This window comes from Hyaena hyaena, unplaced genomic scaffold, assembly GCF_003009895.1.
Source record: "Hyaena hyaena isolate Hyena2069 unplaced genomic scaffold, ASM300989v1 scaffold_100, whole genome shotgun sequence".
Classification (NCBI taxonomy): Eukaryota; Metazoa; Chordata; class Mammalia; order Carnivora; family Hyaenidae; genus Hyaena; species Hyaena hyaena.
Window position 1 is genome coordinate 2888599 of NW_024080732.1, and position 23686 is coordinate 2912284.

The window sequence follows — 23686 nt, forward strand, 5'->3', positions numbered from 1 at the left end:
TCTTTTCCTAATTTAAGTGAACATCTTTATGACCATCACTTTAAACTCTTTATCTGATAGATTGTTTATCTCTGATTCATTTAGTTCTTTTTTTCAGGTTTTGTCTTGTTCTTTCATTTGGAACATATTTCTCTGTCACTTCATTTTGTATAACATTCTTTGTTTCTGTATCTTCTGTATAGATTGGTTACATCTCCCAGTTTTAAAGGAGTGGTCTTACACATAAGGTATCCTGTGGGGCCCAGTAGTACAAACCTTGGTCACTTAAACCCTTGTGTTGGCAGTGTGAACCCTCCTCTTATGGCTGAGTCATGATTGGCATAGACTCACTGGTATATAAGACTGTCTCTCAGCATGGCTGTCTGTGAAGCTTGGCTGTGACTGCTATGGGCACACTGGCAAGTTGGGCTGACCCCCAGCCCATCTGGCTAGACATCCTGGCTGTGACTGCTACAAGCATGTTGGTGTGCTGGGTTGGCCCCCAGCACAGCTAGCTGAGAGGCATGGCTATAATAGCTGTAGGAGTGTTGATGGGAAGGACAGGTTTCTGGTACAGCTGGCTGTGAGATACACCTGTGACTGTTGTAGATGCTCCGGTGTGCAATGATGGCTCCCTGGGTTGGAGGTTGGGGTCACTGGTGCCAGTTGAGGCCACTGTCATGTTTGGTGGGGTAGAGAGTCACCTAGAAGGAATGCTGGGCTGGAGTAGGCAGTTTGGCAGTCCAAGTCCACAGATGAATGTTAGCACTGGGTGAATGGTCTTAGCACAGTAGATGGAGAGAGTGTTAGAAATGGTTTCTGCCAGCACTTCCATTCCTAGAAAATGTTCCAACAGATCCCTGGCTCTCTGGCACACAAGCTAAAATTAGTTGATGGATCTCCTTCTTAGTTAACTTTTAAAACTGCTGACTCTGTGCTAGGATTTGGAGCAAGTGAGTTGTGTGTGCACCCTTTAAGAGTAACAGTTTCCTACTTTGTTCTGGCTGTCCCAGACCTAAGCTCCACTGATTTTTCAAAGCCAGACATTATGGGGTGCTTATCTCTCCAGTGCAGATCCCCTGGGCTATGGAGCGCAATGTAAGGCTTGGAACCCTCCTTCCTCAGGGAGGGCCCTCTTTGGTTCTGAAGTCCCTTTATCCATGAGTCACTGAACCACAGGTATGGGTCCCAGCTAGACAACATCTCCACCCCTCCTACTGAACTCTTTGTGGATTTTTTTTAATATCGTTAGTTATAAATGATCTGTTCTACTATTCTTCAGTTTGTTCTCAGAGATAGTGGTTCTATATGTAGTTGTAGCTTTTGGTATGTTCATGGAAGGGGTGAGCTCAGTATCTTCCTAATCCATTATCTTGATCCTCTCCTATTTTTCATTATTTTTTTTCATAGTAAAGTGATATTACTGTCAACTAGAAAAACAGACATGTATTAGACTTAAAATTCTTAGACTTCGATTGCATCCTAAATAAATAGATATTGCCTTCCATTCCTGTCCTGTGCAGTATTTTACTTCCAGTGTAAGATAAACTGGCAGTGTATCTCAGAATTTAGAAACTTCCTCGGAATAGAGTCCTCTTCAGCCACAATGGTACAATACTCTTATGTTGATAATTTTACTGTTAGCTTTTACTTAGGACTATAGTAAACATTGCATTTTAAAATTTCTTGTACTTTTATAGCAGTCTAAGGATGTCATCCTTCAGGCTTAGTTTTAAAGGAAAATATCAGCAGGGGCACCTGGGTAGCTCAGTCGGTTAAGTGTCTGACTCTTGACTTCAGCTCAGGTCGTGATTTCATGGTGCATGAGATTGAGCCCTGCATCGGGCTCAGTGCTGACAGCATGTAGCCTGCTTGGGATGCTCTCTCCCCTTCTCACTGCCCTTCCCCCATTTACATGCACTTGCATTCTCTGTCTCAAAATAAATAAACATTTAAAAAATAAATCAATGAAAATATCAGCAGAGAGAATATGTTCTAAGAATATAGTGCTCCAAGTTTGAAGGTTGAAGTCATTCATTATTAATAGCTATCAATTGGTCTTAGGTTTCGTATTCAGCCTGCAGCAGTTTATTAGACATCATGATATAGGTGGGAGTTTAACTGATAAGAACAATTATAATCATCCTATGTGGTATTTATGGAATGAGAAAAGATGAAAGACAATGGCAGAACTGACAGGAGGATAGTCTAAAGAGGAGGTAGCAAAATACTGCTCAGAGTGGTGGGAGAGAAACCAGGAGTGTATTTTAACAGAAACAAAGCAAGAATTCAAGAATTTTGTCGAATTCCTTGGGTGCCATATGATAAGAACTGACAATAATTTCTTGAATTTTTCAGTTAGGAGATCATTGATGACCTTTGCCAGAGCGGTTTTAGTGGAATGTAGAAATGGATTCCAGATTGCACTGGGTTAAAGGATAAACTGGAAATTAATACATAGAAACAGCTAATATGGACCTCTAACTTATCATATGTAAAAGAAAAGAGATGATACCAGAGGAGAAAGCAATATTGAGAAGAAACTATTATCTTACAAAGGTTAGAGAGACTTTGAATATATTTATGGGCTTTGGGGAAGAAGTCAATAAATAGAGAATGATTAAAAATATAAAAGAAAGATAATGATCAATGAAATAAGCTCCTAAGAAAGTTATGTGGAGGATGATCTGAGAACACAGGATTCTTCTGTTTCAGAAAGAAAGGAGATAAAGGTGATCTCCAAACATTTGTGTTTATGGGATAGTAAGCAGAAAATTTTATATTTACAAGTTTGACCTCATATAAGGCCAAGCCATATGTTACTAAGAAATTATTAGAAATTTATACCAGCTAGGGGCACCTGGGTGACTCAGTTGGTTGAGCATCTGACTTTGGCTCAGGTCCTGATCTCATGGTTTGTGAGTTCAAGCCCCACATCAGTCTCACAGCTGTCAGTGCAGAGCCCACTTCAGATCCTTTGTCCCCCTCTCCCTCTGCCCCTTCCCCCCTCAAAAATTAATAAAACATTTTTTTAAAAAAGAAAAGAAGAAAACTATACCAGCTAGCATTTGAGTAGTTACTCTATGCTGTGAACATTAAGAGTTTAACAAAGAGTATCTCATTTAATTTCATCCCACAATTCTATGAGGAAAGTATTATCACTGCTTCTCAATCTTAGAAAGTGAAGCTTAATGAGTTTAATTAACCTAAGGTCACAAACACATTAAGTATTATATTAGAACTAGTCATTTGAACCTAGACACTTCCAACTCCAGGCAACTATGCTCTTAGCCACAGTTGTAGTGAGTTGAGGTGTGGAAGAGAATGGTGAACATTTGGCAGAATGCAACAGAGAGACTGTCATGGAGATGTGAAAGAATTGTCTGGGGATGCCTGAGTGGCTCCATTAAGCATCTGACTCTTGATTTCAGCTCAGGTCATGATCTTGGGGTTTGTGAGCTCAAGCCCCACATCAGGCTCAATGACTGACGGTGTGGAGCCTGCTTGGGATTTTCTCTCTCCCTCTCCCTGCCCCTCCCTCACTCGTGCTCTCTATCTCTTTCTCTCTCTCGAAATAAATTTAAATTTTTTTTAAACTTTATTAAAAAAATAAAAAGAATTGTCTGTTGGCACTAAGTGCAGCAATAGCTGGAGACCAGAAATCTGTGCTGTCACACATCTGCACACCTGGTTTCAGTATTTCTAGCAGCAGTTAGCAGCCCAAGTGAATAATCATATTGGGTTAAGAATTCTTTCATTAGAAACTGGGTAGATAAGAATATTAAGGCATAGGGGCTCCTGGGTGGCTTAGTCGGTTAAGCGTCCGACTTTCGCTTAGGTCATGATCTCGCGGATCGTGGGTTCAAGCCCCGCGTTGGGCTCTGTGCTGACTGCCAGCTCAGAGCCTGGAGCCTGTTTCAGTCTGTGACTCCCTCTCTCTCTGACCCTCCCCTGCTCACGCACTCTCTCTCTCTCTCTCCTAGAAATAAATAAAACGTTAAAAAAAAAAAAAAGAATATTAAGGCATAGCCTAGCAAAAATTCCTAAATTCTAAGGATAAAAAGAAGCCTCTGTAAGATTCCTAAATAGAAGTATCGTAAAATGGAAAAAAAGAATCAGACTAGCACTGGACTTTTGTAAAACTGGAAGGTAGAAGACGGTAGAATAGTATCTACAGATACTGAGTGGAAGGGGACTGCAACCAAGAGTTCTAAACCTGTCAAAGAAAGTGAAATATATTTGGTAATAAAGATTAGAGTATATCATTCACCTGAGAAAAATACTCAAAAGGAGAGAAAATAACCAAAGGATGAGAAAAGACTTCAAGATAATAGAAAGTAAGTGAACAATTAGATCTAAAACAATAAGGAGAGACTCAGTGAATGTGTAATATAAGTACAAAATAAGGTTTTTTAAAATAGAAAATATATAATACCAGGTAATTTTAATAAGATCACAGAACAAACATAATAAAGTATTTCAGCAAGGTTTAGGACTGATGAGGAGGAGGGAGGGATGCCGGAGTGCAGCTCCAGCCAGTCCAGGGGTCCCTGAAGGATGGGTGATGTCAGCAAGAGAGAGTGAGAGAGCCCTGAGATTCTTTCTGATCACCAGGCAGGAATCTCTGTCCTGTCGGTTTCGGTGTCTTTATTTATAGGTCAAACAATAATATGGCATCACAAAATGGAATTTTTATAATGGATAATTCTCTGTGATAAGATGCTTTGGAAAGTGTACAGAAACAGGTTTTACGGAAGTATTCTTGCAGAACTGCCCCAATTATAGTGAGGTTGAGTAACTAAGAAAATAACGGGGTGTTCTTGGTGAAAAACAGGATAACATACACATTTTAATAACGCTAAGATTAAGTCATAGGTTAAGTTATAGATACTCTTACCCATCCTCAATCACAGCTGCCAGTGTAAGGGAAGGTGTTTGTGGAATGTAGGCCTTAGGGAAGGGACTGCTATACATCACCAGTTAGCAAAGGTATATGTAGTAACATATGTTCTGCCCTTATCTGTTTCTTCTAAGTTAGGCTCTTTGTCTCTGGGCAAGGCTTAAGTGTCCAGTTATATTCCTTATGTCACTGGAGAGGCAACCATACCTTTAAAGAGTTTAGCTCGTTTCCAATACATACAGTAGCCTCTTCAAGTGCATTTACCTTTGTGTCTAGTTTTTTGTCTATGATTTCTTGAATAGGGTATGAGAAACATTTTTGGTTAGTTGATTTACATGTTGAGCTGTATGAACCTCTTGGACTAACGCAACAATAGAAACAGAATTGTACACATAAAGGTCAATCTTCTATGAGTAAGGGTCATTAGCCTGTTCATAGCTCAAGGGAAGTATCGAGGAAAATAGGACCTGTCGGAAACATGGTGTCTGCTCCCATAATCATTAAAGAAGTTTCCACAATAAATTCCTTCACAAGGTGCAATCATCATACCAGGGCCAGAATAAGGGGACAAGTCACTCCTGATACCAATCAACAATGGGTCAGTTTTCAAGCAGAAATAATTGAGTGGCGGCGGATATCGGTTATCATCTGATGGCAAGAGCCTTGCAAACTTGCCTTAACCTCACAAGGAGTTTTTTCAACTAGTGAGTTCAGAAATGGCTCCCAACAGAAGGAAGTGAAATGATTTTTAAAATCTTGTTGATGTCAACTATTAGTAGAGAAATAGAACATTTTTATGGGAGAGAGAGCCTTTTAAGTTTCTATCTTATGTAACTAAGCACTACAAAAAAAGAACATTTTAAAATAATAAATATCCCATCATCTAAGGTAGGTAACAGTCATAAACCTAAATACATCAAGCAGCATAGCAACTGAAATGTAAAACAAGAACTATTAGAAACGCAAATAGAATTTGAAATACAATATAGTAAAAGAGAGAGGTCAGTATATTTGTCTCAATGGGATGAAGATTTAGAAAAAATGATGTAAGAATCTAAAGGGACTGACTCAGTATACTTACATGTAAATGTGTACTCATCCCTCAGAGAATAATTTTTTTTCTGTATATCCATGGAACATTAACAAAAATCAAATGTGGTCTGAAAACCTTAACAAATTAACCTTAACAAATTTTGAAAAAATAAAATGGATTTTATAGACTGCTGTAAAATCTCTGTTCACAAACCAATAAAATTAGGTATATATAATGGTAAATAACTAAACCTTAGGTAATTTCACACTTAAGAAACATGCTATTTGACGTCTAAGATCAAAGAAGAGATCAAAACATAAAACTGCAAACTATCTAGAGAACAATGAAAAAGTACTCTTTATTCTCAAACTATGTGTAACCTGTACTCAGAGGAAAAGTTAGAGCCTTTTAAATTCTTTCTTAATTAAAGAAGAAATAGGGGGGAAAAAGAACTAAGTAATCATCTTAAATTCAGACAAAAAAATTAATCAAAAGGAACTAGTGAGAAGGAAGTAAGATAATTCTAGGCCAAATCATGGACCTAGAATATCAAAAATGGTTCATAGAACTTTCTAGGCTGATCTCTGTGCAAACTCCAATATCAAGTGTTAGAGATCAGTATGTATGGAAATGGAGGTAGCATATAAATTCTCTGAAGATCGTTTTGGCCATAGTATTTTATCCCCACTCCCCATTATTTATCTACTTTAGATTCCTATCTGGAACTAAGAGTAAGTTAAATCAAGTGGATGGTCAGCTATACAGGGTTCTATTGTAGCATGATCCTAAGGCTGGCAGAGACTGCTTCCTCTAGTTGATACTTCCCTGAGGAGATTTGTGAATCTTTGGAATGCTTAAAAGAAAAATCTCATTTAGAAAAGACAAGACCCCAAAACATAACTAGATTACAGCTTTCTGCATTAATGGGAATTGTAGAAAAGATATATGTAAATATATTGTATTTAATTTTTCTTTTTATTTTTTTCTTTATTCATCATACTTCTATAGATGACCGTCATTGTCAACAGTTCTTAATCTCTGAAGCTTAATAAAATAGGCTTGTTGCAATCTTAAAGTAGAACCTACTCCTGAAGCCAAGAACACACTGTTTGCACTGTATGTTGGCTAACTTGACAAGAAATTATATTTTTAAAAAATCATAAAATAAAATATTCATAAGCTATAAAGAAAAGAAGTTGCATCATTTAATATTATAAATATGGGTAATCTTTATATTCCAATTGGTATTTACTGTATATTTTAGGTTTTCTGTCCCTTTGTCTCTCATCACTGTCACTGACTGATCATTAAGGAGAAACAGCTGCTGTTTATTTCTGACTCAGTTTGAATTAATAGCAATAGTACATTTGAATTGCTTGACTTATGGAGGGGCTGGAGGAAGGAAGTAGGAGGAATGAGAGCGTGTAATTGTTTTTTTGGAAATGTAAAACCAGACTATGATAAGAGAATTGACAATATCTTCCTTAAGGATTTGCTACTAATTAGGTGAGAGAGCTGTATGCTCATGTGTGTTTTCTTTATAGAAGTGCAACTTTTTTTAGCATCATGTCTGACAAAATATGGGAAGAGTGAAGAGGAGAACTTAAACACGAGAAAACATCTCCTAAAACATTTTTGCAGTGTCTACTGTATTCAGTTGATTTTGTTTTGTTATTCTATTGGACCTGGAAAAACTATAGATATAATAATATGATATTAATAATCAAATTTGCTTTAAAGTCTTATACTAGTTGGGATTCTCTGTTGTTATTTTGGATGGAAGCCATACAGAAAACCTATATAGATTCTATTGTGTATAATTCGTGCCCAAAGATAAAATTACATCTACATATGACCCTTTCCTTTTTATATCTATAATTGTATCCATTTTTCAAATTTATTATAATAGGGTTAAGCCTTCTCCTGATTATTAAACTGATTTTCCTCTTTTTTTTCAAAGAACAGTTGAAGGAATCATTTTATTTCACATTTCATTTTTCTTTTGATAATATTAGACTCAAAAGAAAGTAGCAAGAGAATGTAGTATCTTTAGAGCTAAGAACACAGTGGCAAAGTTTTCACCATCAGTAAAATTCTGTTGATGGGTACCTGAAGTAGCAGAGTTGTTTTTACACTATTTCACTTTTTTCATGCATTCATGGATTTTCTAATGTGTTTTTCTTTTAGTTTTAGGGGTTTTTTTTCTTATCATAAAAAGAGAAGATGAAATCTGAACATGATCTTGTCTTAGCTTTCTTTGTATCCATCTATCCATCTGTAGGATGAATACAAACCAGAAAAGGCCCTGTCTGAAGAGGATTTGAAAAACGCCGTGAGTGTGCATCATGCACTGGCATCCAAGGCCATAGACTACGAGAAGAAGCCGAATGTACTTAAACTTAAAACAGCCGACTGGAGGGTCTTGCTTTTTCAAGCTCAGTATGTTTCACTGGTTTGATTTGGTTTGGCTTTTTAGTTTGTGTAACACCACCTTATACCAACAAATGGAATCAGGATCTTCGGGGGAAATTTTTCAAGTTGGATTCAAAGTCATTAACTGATTACACTAGAGGGACAAGTGCCTAAGAAAACTAGAATCAGAAATAGAAACCTAAGTTCAATTTTTTTTGTTGCTACAAGGTAGCCCTGTGACTTTTAGTCAGCCACAAACCATCTATAGAAGTTAATGTTTTTACGAATAAAATACAAGGGGTGTACAATATAAGTTTTATCACACAAAGAGTAAAATAGACCTGGATTCAAATCACCACTTCCTAGCTCTTTGTCCAGGCATATAATTTAACCTCTTTGAATCTTAGCTTGTTATTAGTACAGATGATAATATTTATCTCATAAGGTTCTTATGAGAAGTAAATGAGATCAAGCATATAAAGTACTTCATACAGTGCCTGGTACATAGAAACTGTTCAATAAGTATAGATTTCCATTTTGTTCCCTCTCTCTGTCTCTTCTCTCTCCTCCTGAGCTCTTATTGTCTCTGATTAAACTAGAGGAAAAAGATAAAATTATATCGTGAGCAAGGAAATGGGATGGATTGCCCGTTCAATGAGGGGTCCATGATAACTTTCACATTAGAAATGGAGCATTTCACACAGAGAATTCCAGATTTGTGAAGTGAGAATCTTTGGATTTTCGGAACCGAGCCTCTACAAAAGGAATTTTTATAGGAGCACACATAGCATCAGTGTCTATGACAGTGTTAATTCTTCATGGCATGCTTTGCACAGCCTGAGTTTGGCTTCAGAACCACTCTCAACACTACCAATTGACTGCATTTGGCACTGGAATTAAAATTTGACATCAAGATAGTGTACACAAGTATCCACATACTTTGTGATCAAAGCAATGTAAGATCAACAAAAGAGATAAGAACAACAGCAAGTACTCTGGTGATTTGTGAATGTTGAATTTCTGGAGGTATGAAATCGCTGACATCAGGTGAGGAGGAAGTTGTAAGGAAATCCAAGTTACACAGGATTTTTTGTTAGCGTAGGAGTAAGACAGCTTTAATACCACAGAGGGAATCATAGCCAGATGTATAATTACAGCTATTAGTCATCAGAGTCCTTCAAATTATTCTGTTCCCCAACATTTTTTTAATCTAAAATACCAAGTATGATAACTAAGCAGCTCTAATTACTTCAGATACAAGTGATGCAGAAATCAGTGAATTGAATTAACAGCACCAGAGAAATCAGATTAGAGAAACATGGGGTACAAAGAGGAATTGATCCCTTAGTGTGGTCTAAGGTTAGTGTGGTTTCTCAGAATAATTGGTAAAGGAAATCATTATAGATGGGCTGACATTTTGTCTGTCTTAATCTATCGTGGCTCATTCTCCCATTTATTTATGTGAATAAAAATTCACAGATATTTATTAAGTTTTGTCAGTCACTGCTGGTCTCTGCAAATATATGACATACAAGTTAAGAGTATGTTAATGAAATCAGATGATTTCCACATCCTTTCAAGTGGATTTTTAACATCCTTTTGAAAAGTATTTTACATACCATTAATCTCACTTGTGTGAAGTGCACAGATCAATAATTTTTAGAAAATTTACAGAATTATGCCATTTTCACCACAATCCAGTTTTGGAACACTTTCATCACTCCAAAGAGATCCTCCATCCCCAGTTTTGTAGTCCCTCCCCCATTTCACCCCAACCCTAGATACCAGTAATCTCCTCTGTGTCTCTATAGTATTCCCTTTTCTGGATTTTTCATATACATGGAACATATGATGTGAAATGTATCTGGCTTTTTTCACTTACCATAAAGTTTTGGGGGTTCACCATGTTGTAACATGTACCTGCACTTCATGCCTTTATCACTGAGTAGTATTCCACTGTATGGATGTATATTAACATTTTTCTTTTATTCATTCACTAGTTGACAGACATTTGGATTGTTTTCCCTTTTGACTCTTATAAATAATGCTGCTGTGAACATTCACACGTAGATCTTTTTATGCCTATATGTTTTTATTTCTCTTGGGTGTATGCCTAGGGAGTAGAACTGCTGGGTTGTATGATAAATTTATATAGTTAACTTTTCAAGAAACTGTCAAAGCTGCTTTGCAAGTGGTTGTTCCCTTTTCTATTCCTTTTAAATTCTATCAATTTGTTCCTCAGTTGCATTTTAAAATTGAATTATGTGATTGAAAGAGATGAGCTAATTTTTAAATTAATTTTTGACTAAGCCTAATATCAAACAAAGCAGAGACTTAGTATTTATTGTCAAGTGATTTTACTTTTTTCCACTTCTGTATCCTTGAGGGGTAATCACAGCCTTATACTGTAATGATCATAGGTATCAGGGTCTTTAATTACTGTGATAATTTCTGTTGAAAATGTTAACCTCAGTGAAATTTTGTCAAGGATCAGTTGTACCAAGAAATATAAATGACTTTATGGACCATTTTAAATCAGTAATGAAAATGGGCAAGGTGTGATACATTTGGATAGAAAAATACCCTGATGTAAATGTATCTGTTTCTCACAGGAGTCCAGAGGAAATGCAAGGATGGATAAACAAAATTAATTGTGTTGCAGCTGTATTTTCTGCACCACCATTTCCAGCAGCCATTGGATCTCAGAAGAAATTTAGTCGTCCACTTCTGCCTGCCACTACGACAAAATTGTCTCAGGTAAGTCATTTTGATAGTGCTTTTGACTTTGGAAAAAAAGCACTTTGTAAAATAATCTTACTAACCTTTATATTTAGTAATATTCTATATTTTGGCAGCAAGGATAAGACTGCCTTGGAAGATCTATTGTATAAGTGGAGCAAAATGCAGTATGCTGCGTTTTGCACTACATATTGGAAGCTGACACATGGCTGACACACAGGACACATACAATGAATACGTTTCTAAAATTTATATTTACTACTCAGTCTGTAATACAGGCCTACTTTTTTGTTTTTAATTTTTTTAATTGAAGTATAGTTGGTACACAATGTTACATTAGTTTCACATGTACCACATAGCTCTGCTCCCCACAAGCATCACCGCTACACTATTACAGTACCATTGACTGTATGCTCTATGCTGTACTTTTCACCCCCATAACTTATTCATTCCATAACTAGAAACCTATTCCTCCTATCTCCTTCACCCATTTTGCCCATTCTCCACCCCCTTGCCCTCCGAGAACCATTAATTCTCCGTATTTATGGGTCTGTCTGCTTTTTGCTTATTTGTTTATTCATTTGTTTTTTAGATTCCACATATAAGTGAAAGTATATGGTATTTTTTTCTGTCTTGACTCATTTCATGTAGCATTAGACCCTGTATACACCATGGATGTTGCAAATGGCAGGCTTTAGTTTTTTGGTTTTGTTTGTACTGATAGCTCATAGTTTTTAAACGAGTGTTAGACATCCTGGTTTGAAAACAAACTTTTTTATTCATGTACTTATTTTTTCATTTTACTGAGCTTTTACCATATCCCAGGCTATATTTGATGCTGAATATATGAGAATATTCCCAGGGATCCACTATTCACAGTACGTGGGACAGAGACTTCCCTAATTCTCAGGGAGGAGCTAAGTGGACCATGTGGGTTTTTCTAGCTAATCAAGACCATGTATAGTAGAACTGTGGTCCAAATGTAGTCCCACAAGTTTCTTTTCTGTTGTCAGATTGATCTCTCTAAAGATCATATTTTATTGTGTTCCTGTCTTACTTAAAACTCTGTTCTAAGGGCATTGAATTCTGTCCAGTTTTGCCAATTTTAAACCTGTCTGCATTGCCTATATTGCCACTGACTAGTTAAGGATTTTGGAAGCTGCTTTGATGACCAAATTGTGCTTTAGAAATTACTTATGTTGCAACAGGAAGAAAGTATTAGAGGAGGAGACTACTGGAAGCAGAGAGCCGAATTTTAAAGGCAGGGGTAATAATGCAGAGGAAAAATAACTAATTTAGTTATACAAGAGATGGGTAGAAGTGGAAGTATTTGAGAGATCTTGAGAATCTAGAATGGATGGTCCTAGTGGTTCAGTGAAGGCTTTGGCAGCTGGGGATTGTGGGGTCTGAGCTGGCTTTTCTGAACTCATCATCTCGTTTTCATATGTTGAAAATATCCAAATGTTGCAATGCTCAGCGCTCAGAAGCAGACCAAAATGGACACTTGAGAAACAGGGGGGTTTTATTGTTGTCAGTTAAGAAAAAAACAGAGAGAATGTTGTGCCAAGGAAAGGGGATAAAGAGGAAAGAGGTCATGTAAAATTAGTACAAAAAATATCTCCTATGAAGTGGCAGGGAGGTCATATCTCACCCTTGGTGAGAGCAGTTTATGGAGTGATAGGAGAAGCCACTTTGGTCATCTTTGAGGAGGGATTGGAAAGTAGTAAGGAAGTGGAGGAAGGGAATATGTGTATGTCTTGCCATAAGTTTATAAAAAATAGACTAGTAGTAAGAAGAAAGGAGACATGGTTTAATGAAAGATTCTTTTGCTTTTGTAAATTTATAATTATTATTAACATGAATTGGATACTCCCCATGTAAGCATTACTATTAACTAGGTAGTTCATAGACTACTGAAAAATCATTGAGAATAGAAAGGGCCAGGCCAGCTCACTTTACAAGGCAGAATAGCGTTTAATTTTCAAAGACAACAAATATTATAAGAGAATAGGTCATCTTATTGATGACCAGAAAGTAAACAGAAAATTGACAGAATTCTTCATTTACCCAACTAAACTATGAAATCTTAAAGCAAATGCATTCCCCTACTTTAATTGGGGATACTTCACATAAACAGTAAACTACATTATATAAGGTAAGAGGAGAAAAAAAAGTTGAATAACTAGACGCAAGAATGACCTTCAAAAGTTGGGTTTTGTTCTGTCAGTTTTACTAGGGGTTTTCCAGTTGTTATTTTTCAATAGATTGGTCTTTCTCAGTCATTCTTACAAAAGATCCAGGGGAAAGGTGAGTGGAAGTTAAAAAGGAACAGTAGTAAGCATAGAGCAGCATACGAGTTTTAGGTTGTTCTTTCCTTGCTGTAGATTTATGCTTCTGTTTGCTTTCTACTTTGAAAACACACTTCTGTTCTATTTGTGTATGGGCTATATATTAGTAAGTCAATGGCTCATGAAAATGAATGTGTTCATTTATTTGTATATCTCTTACCATGAGACCAAAGCAAGCAAGTAAGCACTTTAATCAAAGTAAAATCTCTTATTTTATACAAATGCCTTACACTGGAACTAAAAATAGAATGCATAAAATTTTTAATTTTTCCTCATTTTGAGCATAAATCCAGAGAACAAAAAAAAAACCCCACACAACACCCCTATTTGTGTAACTGATCAAAATGATGGATTTAAGATTTTAAATAAGGCGATAACCAAAAAGAAATGTGCTCCTATGTCACATAAGATGACCACATCATTTCAGGAATCTAATTTCTTTGAAAAAAAAATTTTTTTTAAAAAAAGATGTTTTCTTCTCCACAGATAAATTACCAAGCTTTCATAAACTTAAATGAAGATTATGTTCTAGAATGTTTTTAAGGTTCTTTCACTAGCTCTGTGTTTTTTGTCCAGGTCATTGTATTTGTTTATTAAAAATGAAAAAGATGTTATGCCTTTGAGAGTAATAGGACAATTTAGAAACAAATATGTAAAACCAAGCATGTGATAAAGAATAGTTTAGAAAAAGGGAGAGAAGAGTTAGTTCATACCCTCCACATCAAATAGAGACTCGTGTGGGGTATCTTTGGAGGAGTCACAATGCACTTTCAGTAAATCCTGGAATACGTGCACCACAAGTTTTCCAGTATCTTCAAGACTAGTCCTCACTTTTAGCCCTGACATTTTGCCCTGGCATTGGCAGCCTTAACACTACTGCATTTTTAGCCCAGATAGTTCTCTGTTGTGGGGACCACCCTTTGAATTTTTGTTTAGCAATATCGCTAGGCTGTAGACCCACTAGATGCCAGTATCATTCCCCTAGTTGTGACAACCAAAATGTCTGCAGATGTTGCCAAATCTCTTGTGGGGTCAAAATCCACCCCACTGCTACTCACTGTTATTGAGAACCACCGCGTGAGCCCAGTCGTTCCTTTCTCCATACGCCCACCACCTGGCTATGACTGCCTTAAATGCCAGAACCACTTAGATAATTTTAGTTTCCAAAATACATGTATAACAATGTGAGTTCCCTACTGGAAAAAAAATTAAATAGAATTAGGAAAAAACTAAACATTCAATTAAAAGATTGGTGCTTTTAGAGACACACTGTTCATGACCAGACACACCTGGTCGCTTGCAAGCTTTCCTTTCATTTATTCTTGTCTTCTATCCAAACCATATTAGCCTTCATTATTAAAACTGATTATTATCAGTACAGTGTAGTTCTCTCTGCATAGCTCTGCTGTGTAGGAGTCATCTTCTTTAGTTGTTTTCATGGCAGTGTTGCTAAAGCACTTTTTTCTTCTTCTTTTGGAGGTGGAGGGACAAGTTTTAATACTTAAGTTTCATTTCTCCTTCTGGTAAAGCTAGTACTCTAAACGTAGGGTTTCATGGTCAGCCCTCTCCAGCCTCTGTTCAAGACCTCCTTTTCTACTCATCAAAGTAGTCATTTTCAGGCTTTAATATGTACAAGAATGATCTGGGGACTTGTTGAAAGTGCACATGTCCCAGCACCCCTACCCCAGGTTGGTGAGATCTGGGTCAGGGTCCCAGGCACATGTATGTTTTAAGACACAGCAGGTATCTAGCCTGCGAGCAGTGCAAATCATACTTAGAGGCGCTGCACTGTACTCCCTGCAATCCCTACCATCCCTTTCACTACTTAGGTGGAGATGTGGAAACTACACTGGGCCCTTGGGCTCTCTCAGCAATAGAAATTGTCAAGAGGCCAAATGGGAATTTTCAGCAAGGTTTTATTGCTGATTATGCTTGAGCACAGAGAGGCAACACAAAGAAGTGTCCTCGGGCTGACACCCCCTCCCGAAGCAAGGTCAGGGAGAGTTTTTAAAAGAAACTTGGGTGGGGAAAGGGTGATGTCAAAGCAAGTAGAGGCAGCGGCTTATTAGCATCTATGCATTAAAAAGTCATGAGTCTTCATACATTGCATGTCTAATTAACATGTTAAATCTCCACCCCCAGGTATAATTTTTAGTATTATAATGAGAGAAAAAGTCAGTGAAAGTTCAGCACTGGGGTACATCTTGGTGCAGACTGGTTTGATCTGGTCTTCACCAGTCATGGTAGTAAGCATGTTCCTTTCAGTAAGCATCCTCCTTCCACATTCCTGCAAGATATGCTACTTAAGAAGCATAGAGTTTTAACTTTTTTGTTTTCTCCTTATGGAGAAGGCAAGGAATGCTAGATTTCTCAGTCAGATTAGGGGACCTGAGTCCAGTTCCTGCTCTATCTCACCTGTACCTCACGAAGTTACCATTTCCTGATATCTAGTTTTGTTTTCTTCTTAGAATTTCAGCCATTCTCCTGTAAAGGTCTGAATCAATGGTCAATGATTATTTGAATCAATAGTCAGTGATTAGTTTGATCACTAAATGTTAACTGTTGAGGGCCAGGCCTTAGAAACAAAGGAAAACCCTATTCTTGTTTCTTACCCCTTATTTTATCCTGTGGTTTGACCATCAGGGCAGTAATGCCCAGGGTCAGATGAGTGCAGCAGGGTTCATTCATAAACTGGCCTCTGAACACAGAGGGCAAGGAAAGACTGAGGAAAGAAGTAGACCTCTTCACATTGGTAGGGGTCATTTTAATAAGCAAGGGAACTTAAGAAGCCTGTGTTGGGTGGCCACAAGATGAGTAGATCTTTCCACACATCTGTTGGCATCATAGTTTATATAGAAGCTTAATTGAGCTCAATCATGTATACTATTCAGATAGTCTCAAAAACACATTACTATTTCAAGGCATGTCTTTGGGGCAGCTTATAGTTCAGGGAAATAAGCAAAATTCACATTCCATGGATGGGAAGGAGGTGAGGAGCCTCCAGCTGCTCAGGTCCAGCTTTCCTGTCAGGCAGGGCCACGTTCTCTCAATGACCTCCACCAACAGGCATTAGGAGCATTAGGATTTCAGAGGAGGACATCATCCTTGTAATTGTGTCCCACACTGGCCAGAACCACATCTTTCCCATCTCACTGCATTTGATACTTTAGTCACAAATCCAGTGACTGGATATAAATTCTGGCATTTGTCATCCTTCACTTAAATCATTAGTCTCTGAACTTTTTTGACCATTCACTTTATTAATACTAAATATTTGAGGAGATTTCCTCCAATATATGTATATATTATAATATATACTACATGTTCTATTATACAGCATGAAAAACTGCTGAACATCATTAGTCATTAGGAAAATACAAACCAACCAATAGATATCACTTTACACTCATTAGGGTGGCTACAATTAAAAAAAAATCTTTTAAGGAAAATAATGTGTTGGTGAGGATGGAGAAATTACAACTTTGATATGTTGCTGGTGGGAATATAGTATGAATGCAGCTACTTTGGGAAATAGTTTGGTGGCTTATCAAATGATTAAATATAGAGTTAAATGAAAACATACACCTGCACAAAACCTTTCACACAAATATCCATTGCTGCATTATTCATAACAGCCAGTGGTGGAAATGGCTGTCAGCTTATGAATAGATAAATAAAATGTGATATTTCCATACAATGGGATAGTATTCAGCTGTAAAAAAGACAACGAAGTACTGATACATCCTACAAAATGGATGAACCTTGAAAACTCTCTTAGGGGAACTAAAATGTCATAAAATTAAATTGTAGTGATGGTTGGACGACCCCATGGCTGTACTAAAAAACATAAAATTATACACTTTAAATGGGTGAATTGTATGGTATGTGAATTATATCCCAATGCTGATTTTTAAAATTCTTCTGAGTGAATCATCTTGGCTGGGTTGTACACACCTCACTTTGAAAAATTCTCATAGACTATTCATATAACCACTTAATAATTGCTTTTCTCCAATCCATCCATCACAGTTGTGGCTAAAATATGACTCATGTAAGGTCACTTAATGTTAATTGGCTCACTTTAGCCAACAAGATGCAGTCTAAACTTCCTTGTCATCACCTTAAATGGTGACTACACTTTTCCAGAATAGATTGATTTTGTATTCATTTCTTAAAGGTCTGTACTTAACATAAATTAAGTACTCAACAAACAATTAAATCATTTTGAAGTTATACAGCAGCTCACTAAGCTGTTTAAAGTCTTCATAAACATGAAATGATAAAACAGAATCTTTCTGATGGTGCTTTCAATAATACCTCAAACTGACTCAGGCAAATGTTCTTTATTCTAAATTCCATACAGCTTGGGTTTGATAAGGCTGCAGTATTTAGCAATTTGACCTGTAAATTTCCTAGAAGATTCCTAGAAAATGTCATTACCTTCTAAATCATCTATCAGCTTTAGAACAACATAAAGGAAATCCTATGAATCCTTCCCTCTATCCCGCCCCCACTTTTTAAAAAATATTTATTCAGCTACTCTTGACTGAAGAACCTATATATCAGGTACTGTATTAGGTATGTGGGCATTATAAAAATACCTAAGATGATGGTCTTGGCTCTCAGCTAACAAACTTAAGGAATATGTCAATGTTACTCAGGTACTATACAAAAATTATGCCATTTACTCTTTTCTCTGCTTAGTACTAAACACTGGAGGATTTGATGAAAAGGGGGGAAATGACCCTTTCTGCCTTCAAAGAGCTTGTAATCAGTAAAGAATATAAAATTCACACAGAAGTCAGAGTATATTTTGTGATAAACATGTAATATAGACATTTAAGTGCTATAGTAATGCAGAAGTAGAAGACATTGTGATATCTGGAATAACACTGGTTTTGAGTAAATATCAAATTTTGTCAAGGGTATAGAACAATGTTAATTTTCAAGCCTACTGTGGGAATGTAAACTGGTAGAAACACTTTAAAAAACAGGTTAATATTATCTTAAATATGAGCATATTCTAAAACTCAAAATTCTACCTCTTGGTGATTATACTATAGGACAATTCTTTCCCATTTTCACTAGTCAGCCTCATTGTAGTATCATTTATAATAGCCTCAAGAATCTGAAAACAACCTAACATCCTTCAATGAAATTGTAGTATGTCCTACAATAGAATAGTATACTTTAAGGTACTAGAGCACATATGTGAATAAATCTTAAAACCTGTTGAATGAAAAGACAAATAATAAAGGAAGCCCCACGAAGTATAAAAATCTGTAGAACATGCTCTCTATTTTTATGGAGCCTTCCATTTGTATAGGAGTAGCATAGAAAAAGATGAGAAGAGTAGATAAATAAATGCAAGGGGTTTCAAATGATTTCTTATATTTTTTTCTTAAACCAGCTGTTAGGTAAATGAGGATTTTTATATATCATTCAATATGACTTTTTGTATATCTGAAACATTTTAGATTAAATAAGGAAAAAATGCATCATGTTTTTATTTTTTGAAGTGGTCTTATCACAAAATATCTTTTGTCAAACATTCTATTAAATAATCTACATTTTGCAGTAAATACATGAAAGAAAATTACTTTGAAAGGAAAAAGCTATTGGCACATTCTTCTTAGTCAGTTCTGGCTGCCATAACAAAATACCACAGACCAGTTGGCTTAAATGACAGAAATGTTTTTCTCACAGTTCTGGAGACTCAAAGTCCCAGCTCAAGGCGGCGGCAGCATTGTGGTCTGGTGTGGGCTCTCCCTTTGGGTTGCAGATGGCCCCTTTTCTTCTAATCCTCACATGGTCTTTCTTCAGAGTCCGTGCCTGGAGAGAGAATATGCTCTGTGATGTCTCTTCTTTTAAAAACACTAATCCTGTCAGGTCAGGTCCTCTCCAAATGACCTCATTTACCCTCAGTTACTTCCTTAGAAGCCCTTGTCTACAAAGATAGTCACACTAGGTTTCAAAATAGGAATTTTGGAAGGACACAAGCATTCTGTCCATAACACAGTCTGCAGTCTTTTTGGAGAAAGAAACAAAAACATGAAGGAAAAGTTGTCAGTAAAAGCTACGGAAGCATTGTTTTCACTTACTTTCAGTGTTATTAGTGTACAAGTGACAGGTTTGGGTAAAATCTCAAAGAAGATTTCTTTTTTTTCTCCCTATCTACTTTTCTGGCACTTTGTTAGGTTTTTTTATTTGTTCTGTTTTAGTTAGTTGCTATTTAAAAATGAATCTCATCATCTTTCATCTACTGTACTTGTTCCTGCCACCCTTCTTGTTTATTTTTCCACTGATATACTTTGCTTTTTAAAAACTTTCTGTTGCTCTTTTTATTTCAATGGTTCTAGACTTGGATTTTATTTTTCCCTGTTTGGCTTTTAAGATGTACATTATAACATATCCCTAAGATACTACATTTGACTCATAATTTCTGGGTATATTTTTTAATGTACAGTGGTATTACATAATCTTAATTTGTTGTCCATAATTATTCACTTTCCAGTAGTCTTTTTAATAATTCCCCCTTGGACCTCATCAAGATGAAAAGCTTCTGCACAGCCAAGGAAACAACCCAGAAAATTAATAGGCAACCAACGGAATGGGAAAAGATAGTTGCAAATGACATATCAGATAAAGGGTTAATATCCAGAATCTATAAGGAACTCACCAAACTACACGCCCGAAAAACAAACAACCCAGTGAAGAAATGGGCAGAAGACATGAACAGACACTTCTCCAAAGAGGACATCCAGATGGCCAACAGACACATGAAACGATGCTCAGCATCCCTCCTCATCAGGGAAATACAAATCAAAACCACACTGAGATACCACCTCACGCCAGTCAGAGTGGCTAAAATGAGCAAATCAGAGAACTCTAGATGCTGGCGAGGATGTGGAGAAACGGGCACCCTCCTACACTGTTGGTGGGAATGTAAACTGGTACAGCCCCTCTGGAAAACAGTGTGGAGGTTCCTCAGGAAACTAACAATAGAACTCCCCTATGACCCAGCAATAGCACTGCTAGGAATTTACCCAAGGGATACAGAAATGCTGAGGCATAGGAGCACATGTACCCCAATGTTCATAGCAGCACTCTCCACAATAGCTAAAACATGGAAAGAGCCTAAGTGTCCATCAACAGATGAATGGATCAAGAAGATGTGGTTTATCTATACCATGGAATACTACATGGCAATGAGAAACAATGAAATCTGGCCATGTGTAGCAACATGGATGGACCTTGAGGGTGTTATGCTGAGCGAAATAAGTCAGGCAGAGAAGGACAAATATCATATGTTTGCACGTATAGGAGGATTAGGAGGAACTTGACGGAGGAACAAGGGGGAGAAGAAGGGCGGAAATGGTGGGGGAAAGGGAGAGAGGCAAACCATGAGAGACTCTTGAATGCTGACAAAAACTGAGGACTGATGGATGTGGGGGGGAGGGGGGATGGGCATAGAGGAGGACACTTATGGGGATGAGCACTGAGTGTTATGTGGAAACTAATTTGACAATAAACTATTTGTAAAAAAATAAATAAATAAATAAATAAATAATTCCCCCTTGATATAAAATGTTTATATTTTGAAATTATAGGCCAAGGCATCAACTTAGTGGGACTAAAGGGATGACATTACTGCGGCATCCTCTCCCTCCATTTTGGGGGTTTGAGATATTGGGCTCCACTACTTAGATGGAGGGCCGTCATAACCTCCTCAACCTCTGGACAGAGACAATATCATGGCCCTATACAAAACCATCATCAACCACCTAGTGTGGCCTAAGGAACAGCACTATTTATTGTAGACCAGTAAATCTTAAGTCTTAAAATCTGCACCATTTTTTGAAGTATTTTGAGCAATGATAAATGCTGTTCTCCAAACAGACCTTATTCTTTTCTAAGGCTTCCACTAACAATTTTATAGAATGTTTATTATAATACCATATAAAGGAAACATACTGTTATATATTCAGAGCATTTCACACGAAAGCAGCAGAATATACATTCTTTTAGAGTACACATGGAACAGTCTCCAGAGTAGATCACATATGGGTCACAAATAAGGCCTCGGCCAGTACCAAAAGACTTGAGATCATACTGTGCATATTTTCAGACCACAAAGCTATGAAACTTGAAGTTAACCACAAAAAAATTTTTGGAAAACCCTCAAATACATGGAAGTTAAAGAACATCCTACTAAAGATAAATGGGTTAACCAGAAATTAAAGAAGAAATTTAAAAATACATGGAAGCAAATGAAAATGACAGTCCAAACCCTTTGGAATGCAGCAAAGGCAGTCCTGACAGTAAAGTACTTTGCAATTCAGGCCTATCTAAGGAAAGAAAAGTCCCAAATACACAACCTAATCTTTCATCCATGATGAACCCGGATGCAAAAATTCTCAACAAGATACTAGCAAATTAAATTCAACAGTACATTAAAAAAATTATTTGCCATGAATAAACAAAAACAAACACGAACTACTGGAATTTCATGAAATAAAAGCCTTCTGCCACAGTGTAGGGAACAATCAACAGGGGTGCCTGGATGGCTCAGTCGGTTGAACATCCAACTTTGGCTCAGGTCATGATCTCACAGTTAATTGGTTCAAGCCCTGCGTCAGGCTCTGTGCTGGCAGCTATCTCAGAGCCTGGAGCCTGCTTCAGATTCTGTGTTTCCCTCTCTCTCTGACCCTCCCCTGCTCATGCTGTCTCTCTCTCTCTCTCTCTCTCAGAAATAAATTTAAAAAAAAGAAACAATCAACAAAACTAAAAGGCAGCCAACAGAATGGGAGAAGATATTTGTAAATGACATATATGATAAAGGGTTAGTATCCAAAATCTACAAAGAACTTACCAAACTCAATACCCAAAACCAAACAACCCAGTTAAGAAATGGGAAGCAGCTATTAACAGACGCTTTTTCAAAGAAGATATCCAGATGGCTACAAGACCCATGAAAATATATTCAACTCTGCACATCATCAAGGAAATACAAATCAAAACCATAATGAGATACCACCTCACACATTTCAGAATGGCTAACACTAACAATACAAGAAACAACATGTATTGGCAAGGATGTGGAGGAAGGGGAGCCCTCTTACATTCTTGGTGGGAATGCAAACTAGTGTAGCCATTCTGGAGAACAGTATGGAGGTTCCTCAAAAAACTGAAAATAGAACTACCCTCTGATCAGGAATTGTACTACTAGGTATTTACCCAAAGGATACAAAAAAACAGATTCAAAGGGGTACGTGCACCCCAATGTTTAGAGCAGCATTATCAACAATAGCCAAACTATGGAGAGGGCCTAAATGTCCATTAATTGATGACTGGTTAAGAAGATGTGATGTATATATTTTTTTAATATTTTTATAAAATATAAATATTATAAAATATAAATATTATAAAAATAATATATAATATATAAAAGTATAAATATATATTTATTATATAAAATGGACTATTACTCAACCATCAAAAAGAATGAAATCATGCCACTTTCAACAATGTGGGCAGAGATAAACTATTATGCTAAGCGAATATGTCAGTCAGATAAAGACAAATACTGTATGATTTCACCCATGTGGATTTAAGAAACAAAACAGATGAGCATATGGTAAGGAGGGGTGGGAAGAGACCAGAAGGAAACAAACTACAAGAGACTCTTAATGATAGAGAACAAACTGAGGGTTGATGGAAGGACATGGGTGGGAGATGGGCTGGATGGGTGATGGGTATTAAGGAGGTCACTTGATATGATGAGCACTGGGTGTTGTATATAGGTGATGAATCACTGAATTCTACTTCTGAAACCAATATTGTACTGTTCTGTTAACTAAAATTTAAATTTTAAAAGATGACATTTAGAGATGCCAAAAAAAAAAAAATAGAAATGGGAGGGAAACTTCCAAACTCATTCAATGAGGCCAGGATTACCTTGATTCCAAAACCAGAGACCTCACTAAAAAGGAGAATTACAGATCCGTATCCCTGATGAAATTCTTAGCAAGATGCTAGCAATAAAAATCCAACAGTACATAAAAAGAATTATCCACCACGATCAAGTAGAATTTATTCCTGCGCTGCAGGTATGATTAATTATCCACAAATCAATCAGCATGATACACGCGTCTCTGAGCTTCCATTATTTCTTATGGAGAAATTCACTTTGATATACAAGTGCTTTAAATTGCAAGCATGTTTCTGAAACAAGTTATGCTCAAACCACGGTTTTACTGTTTATCAATATACTCC

At 36.8% G+C, this 23686-nt stretch overlaps 1 protein-coding gene across 3 annotated transcripts in view; it reads left to right on the forward strand.

Moving 5' to 3' along the window:
- PSD3 (pleckstrin and Sec7 domain containing 3) overlaps nucleotides 1-23686 on the forward strand; it is a 380191-nt gene that overhangs the window by 319344 nt on the left and 37161 nt on the right. For all 3 annotated transcript variants that reach the window (XM_039235608.1, XM_039235607.1, XM_039235606.1), the window contains exons 10-11: nucleotides 8194-8351; nucleotides 10937-11081. In XM_039235608.1, the coding sequence (XP_039091539.1) occupies nucleotides 8194-8351; nucleotides 10937-11081 (303 nt within the window). The remainder of the gene's footprint in view (nucleotides 1-8193; nucleotides 8352-10936; nucleotides 11082-23686) is intronic.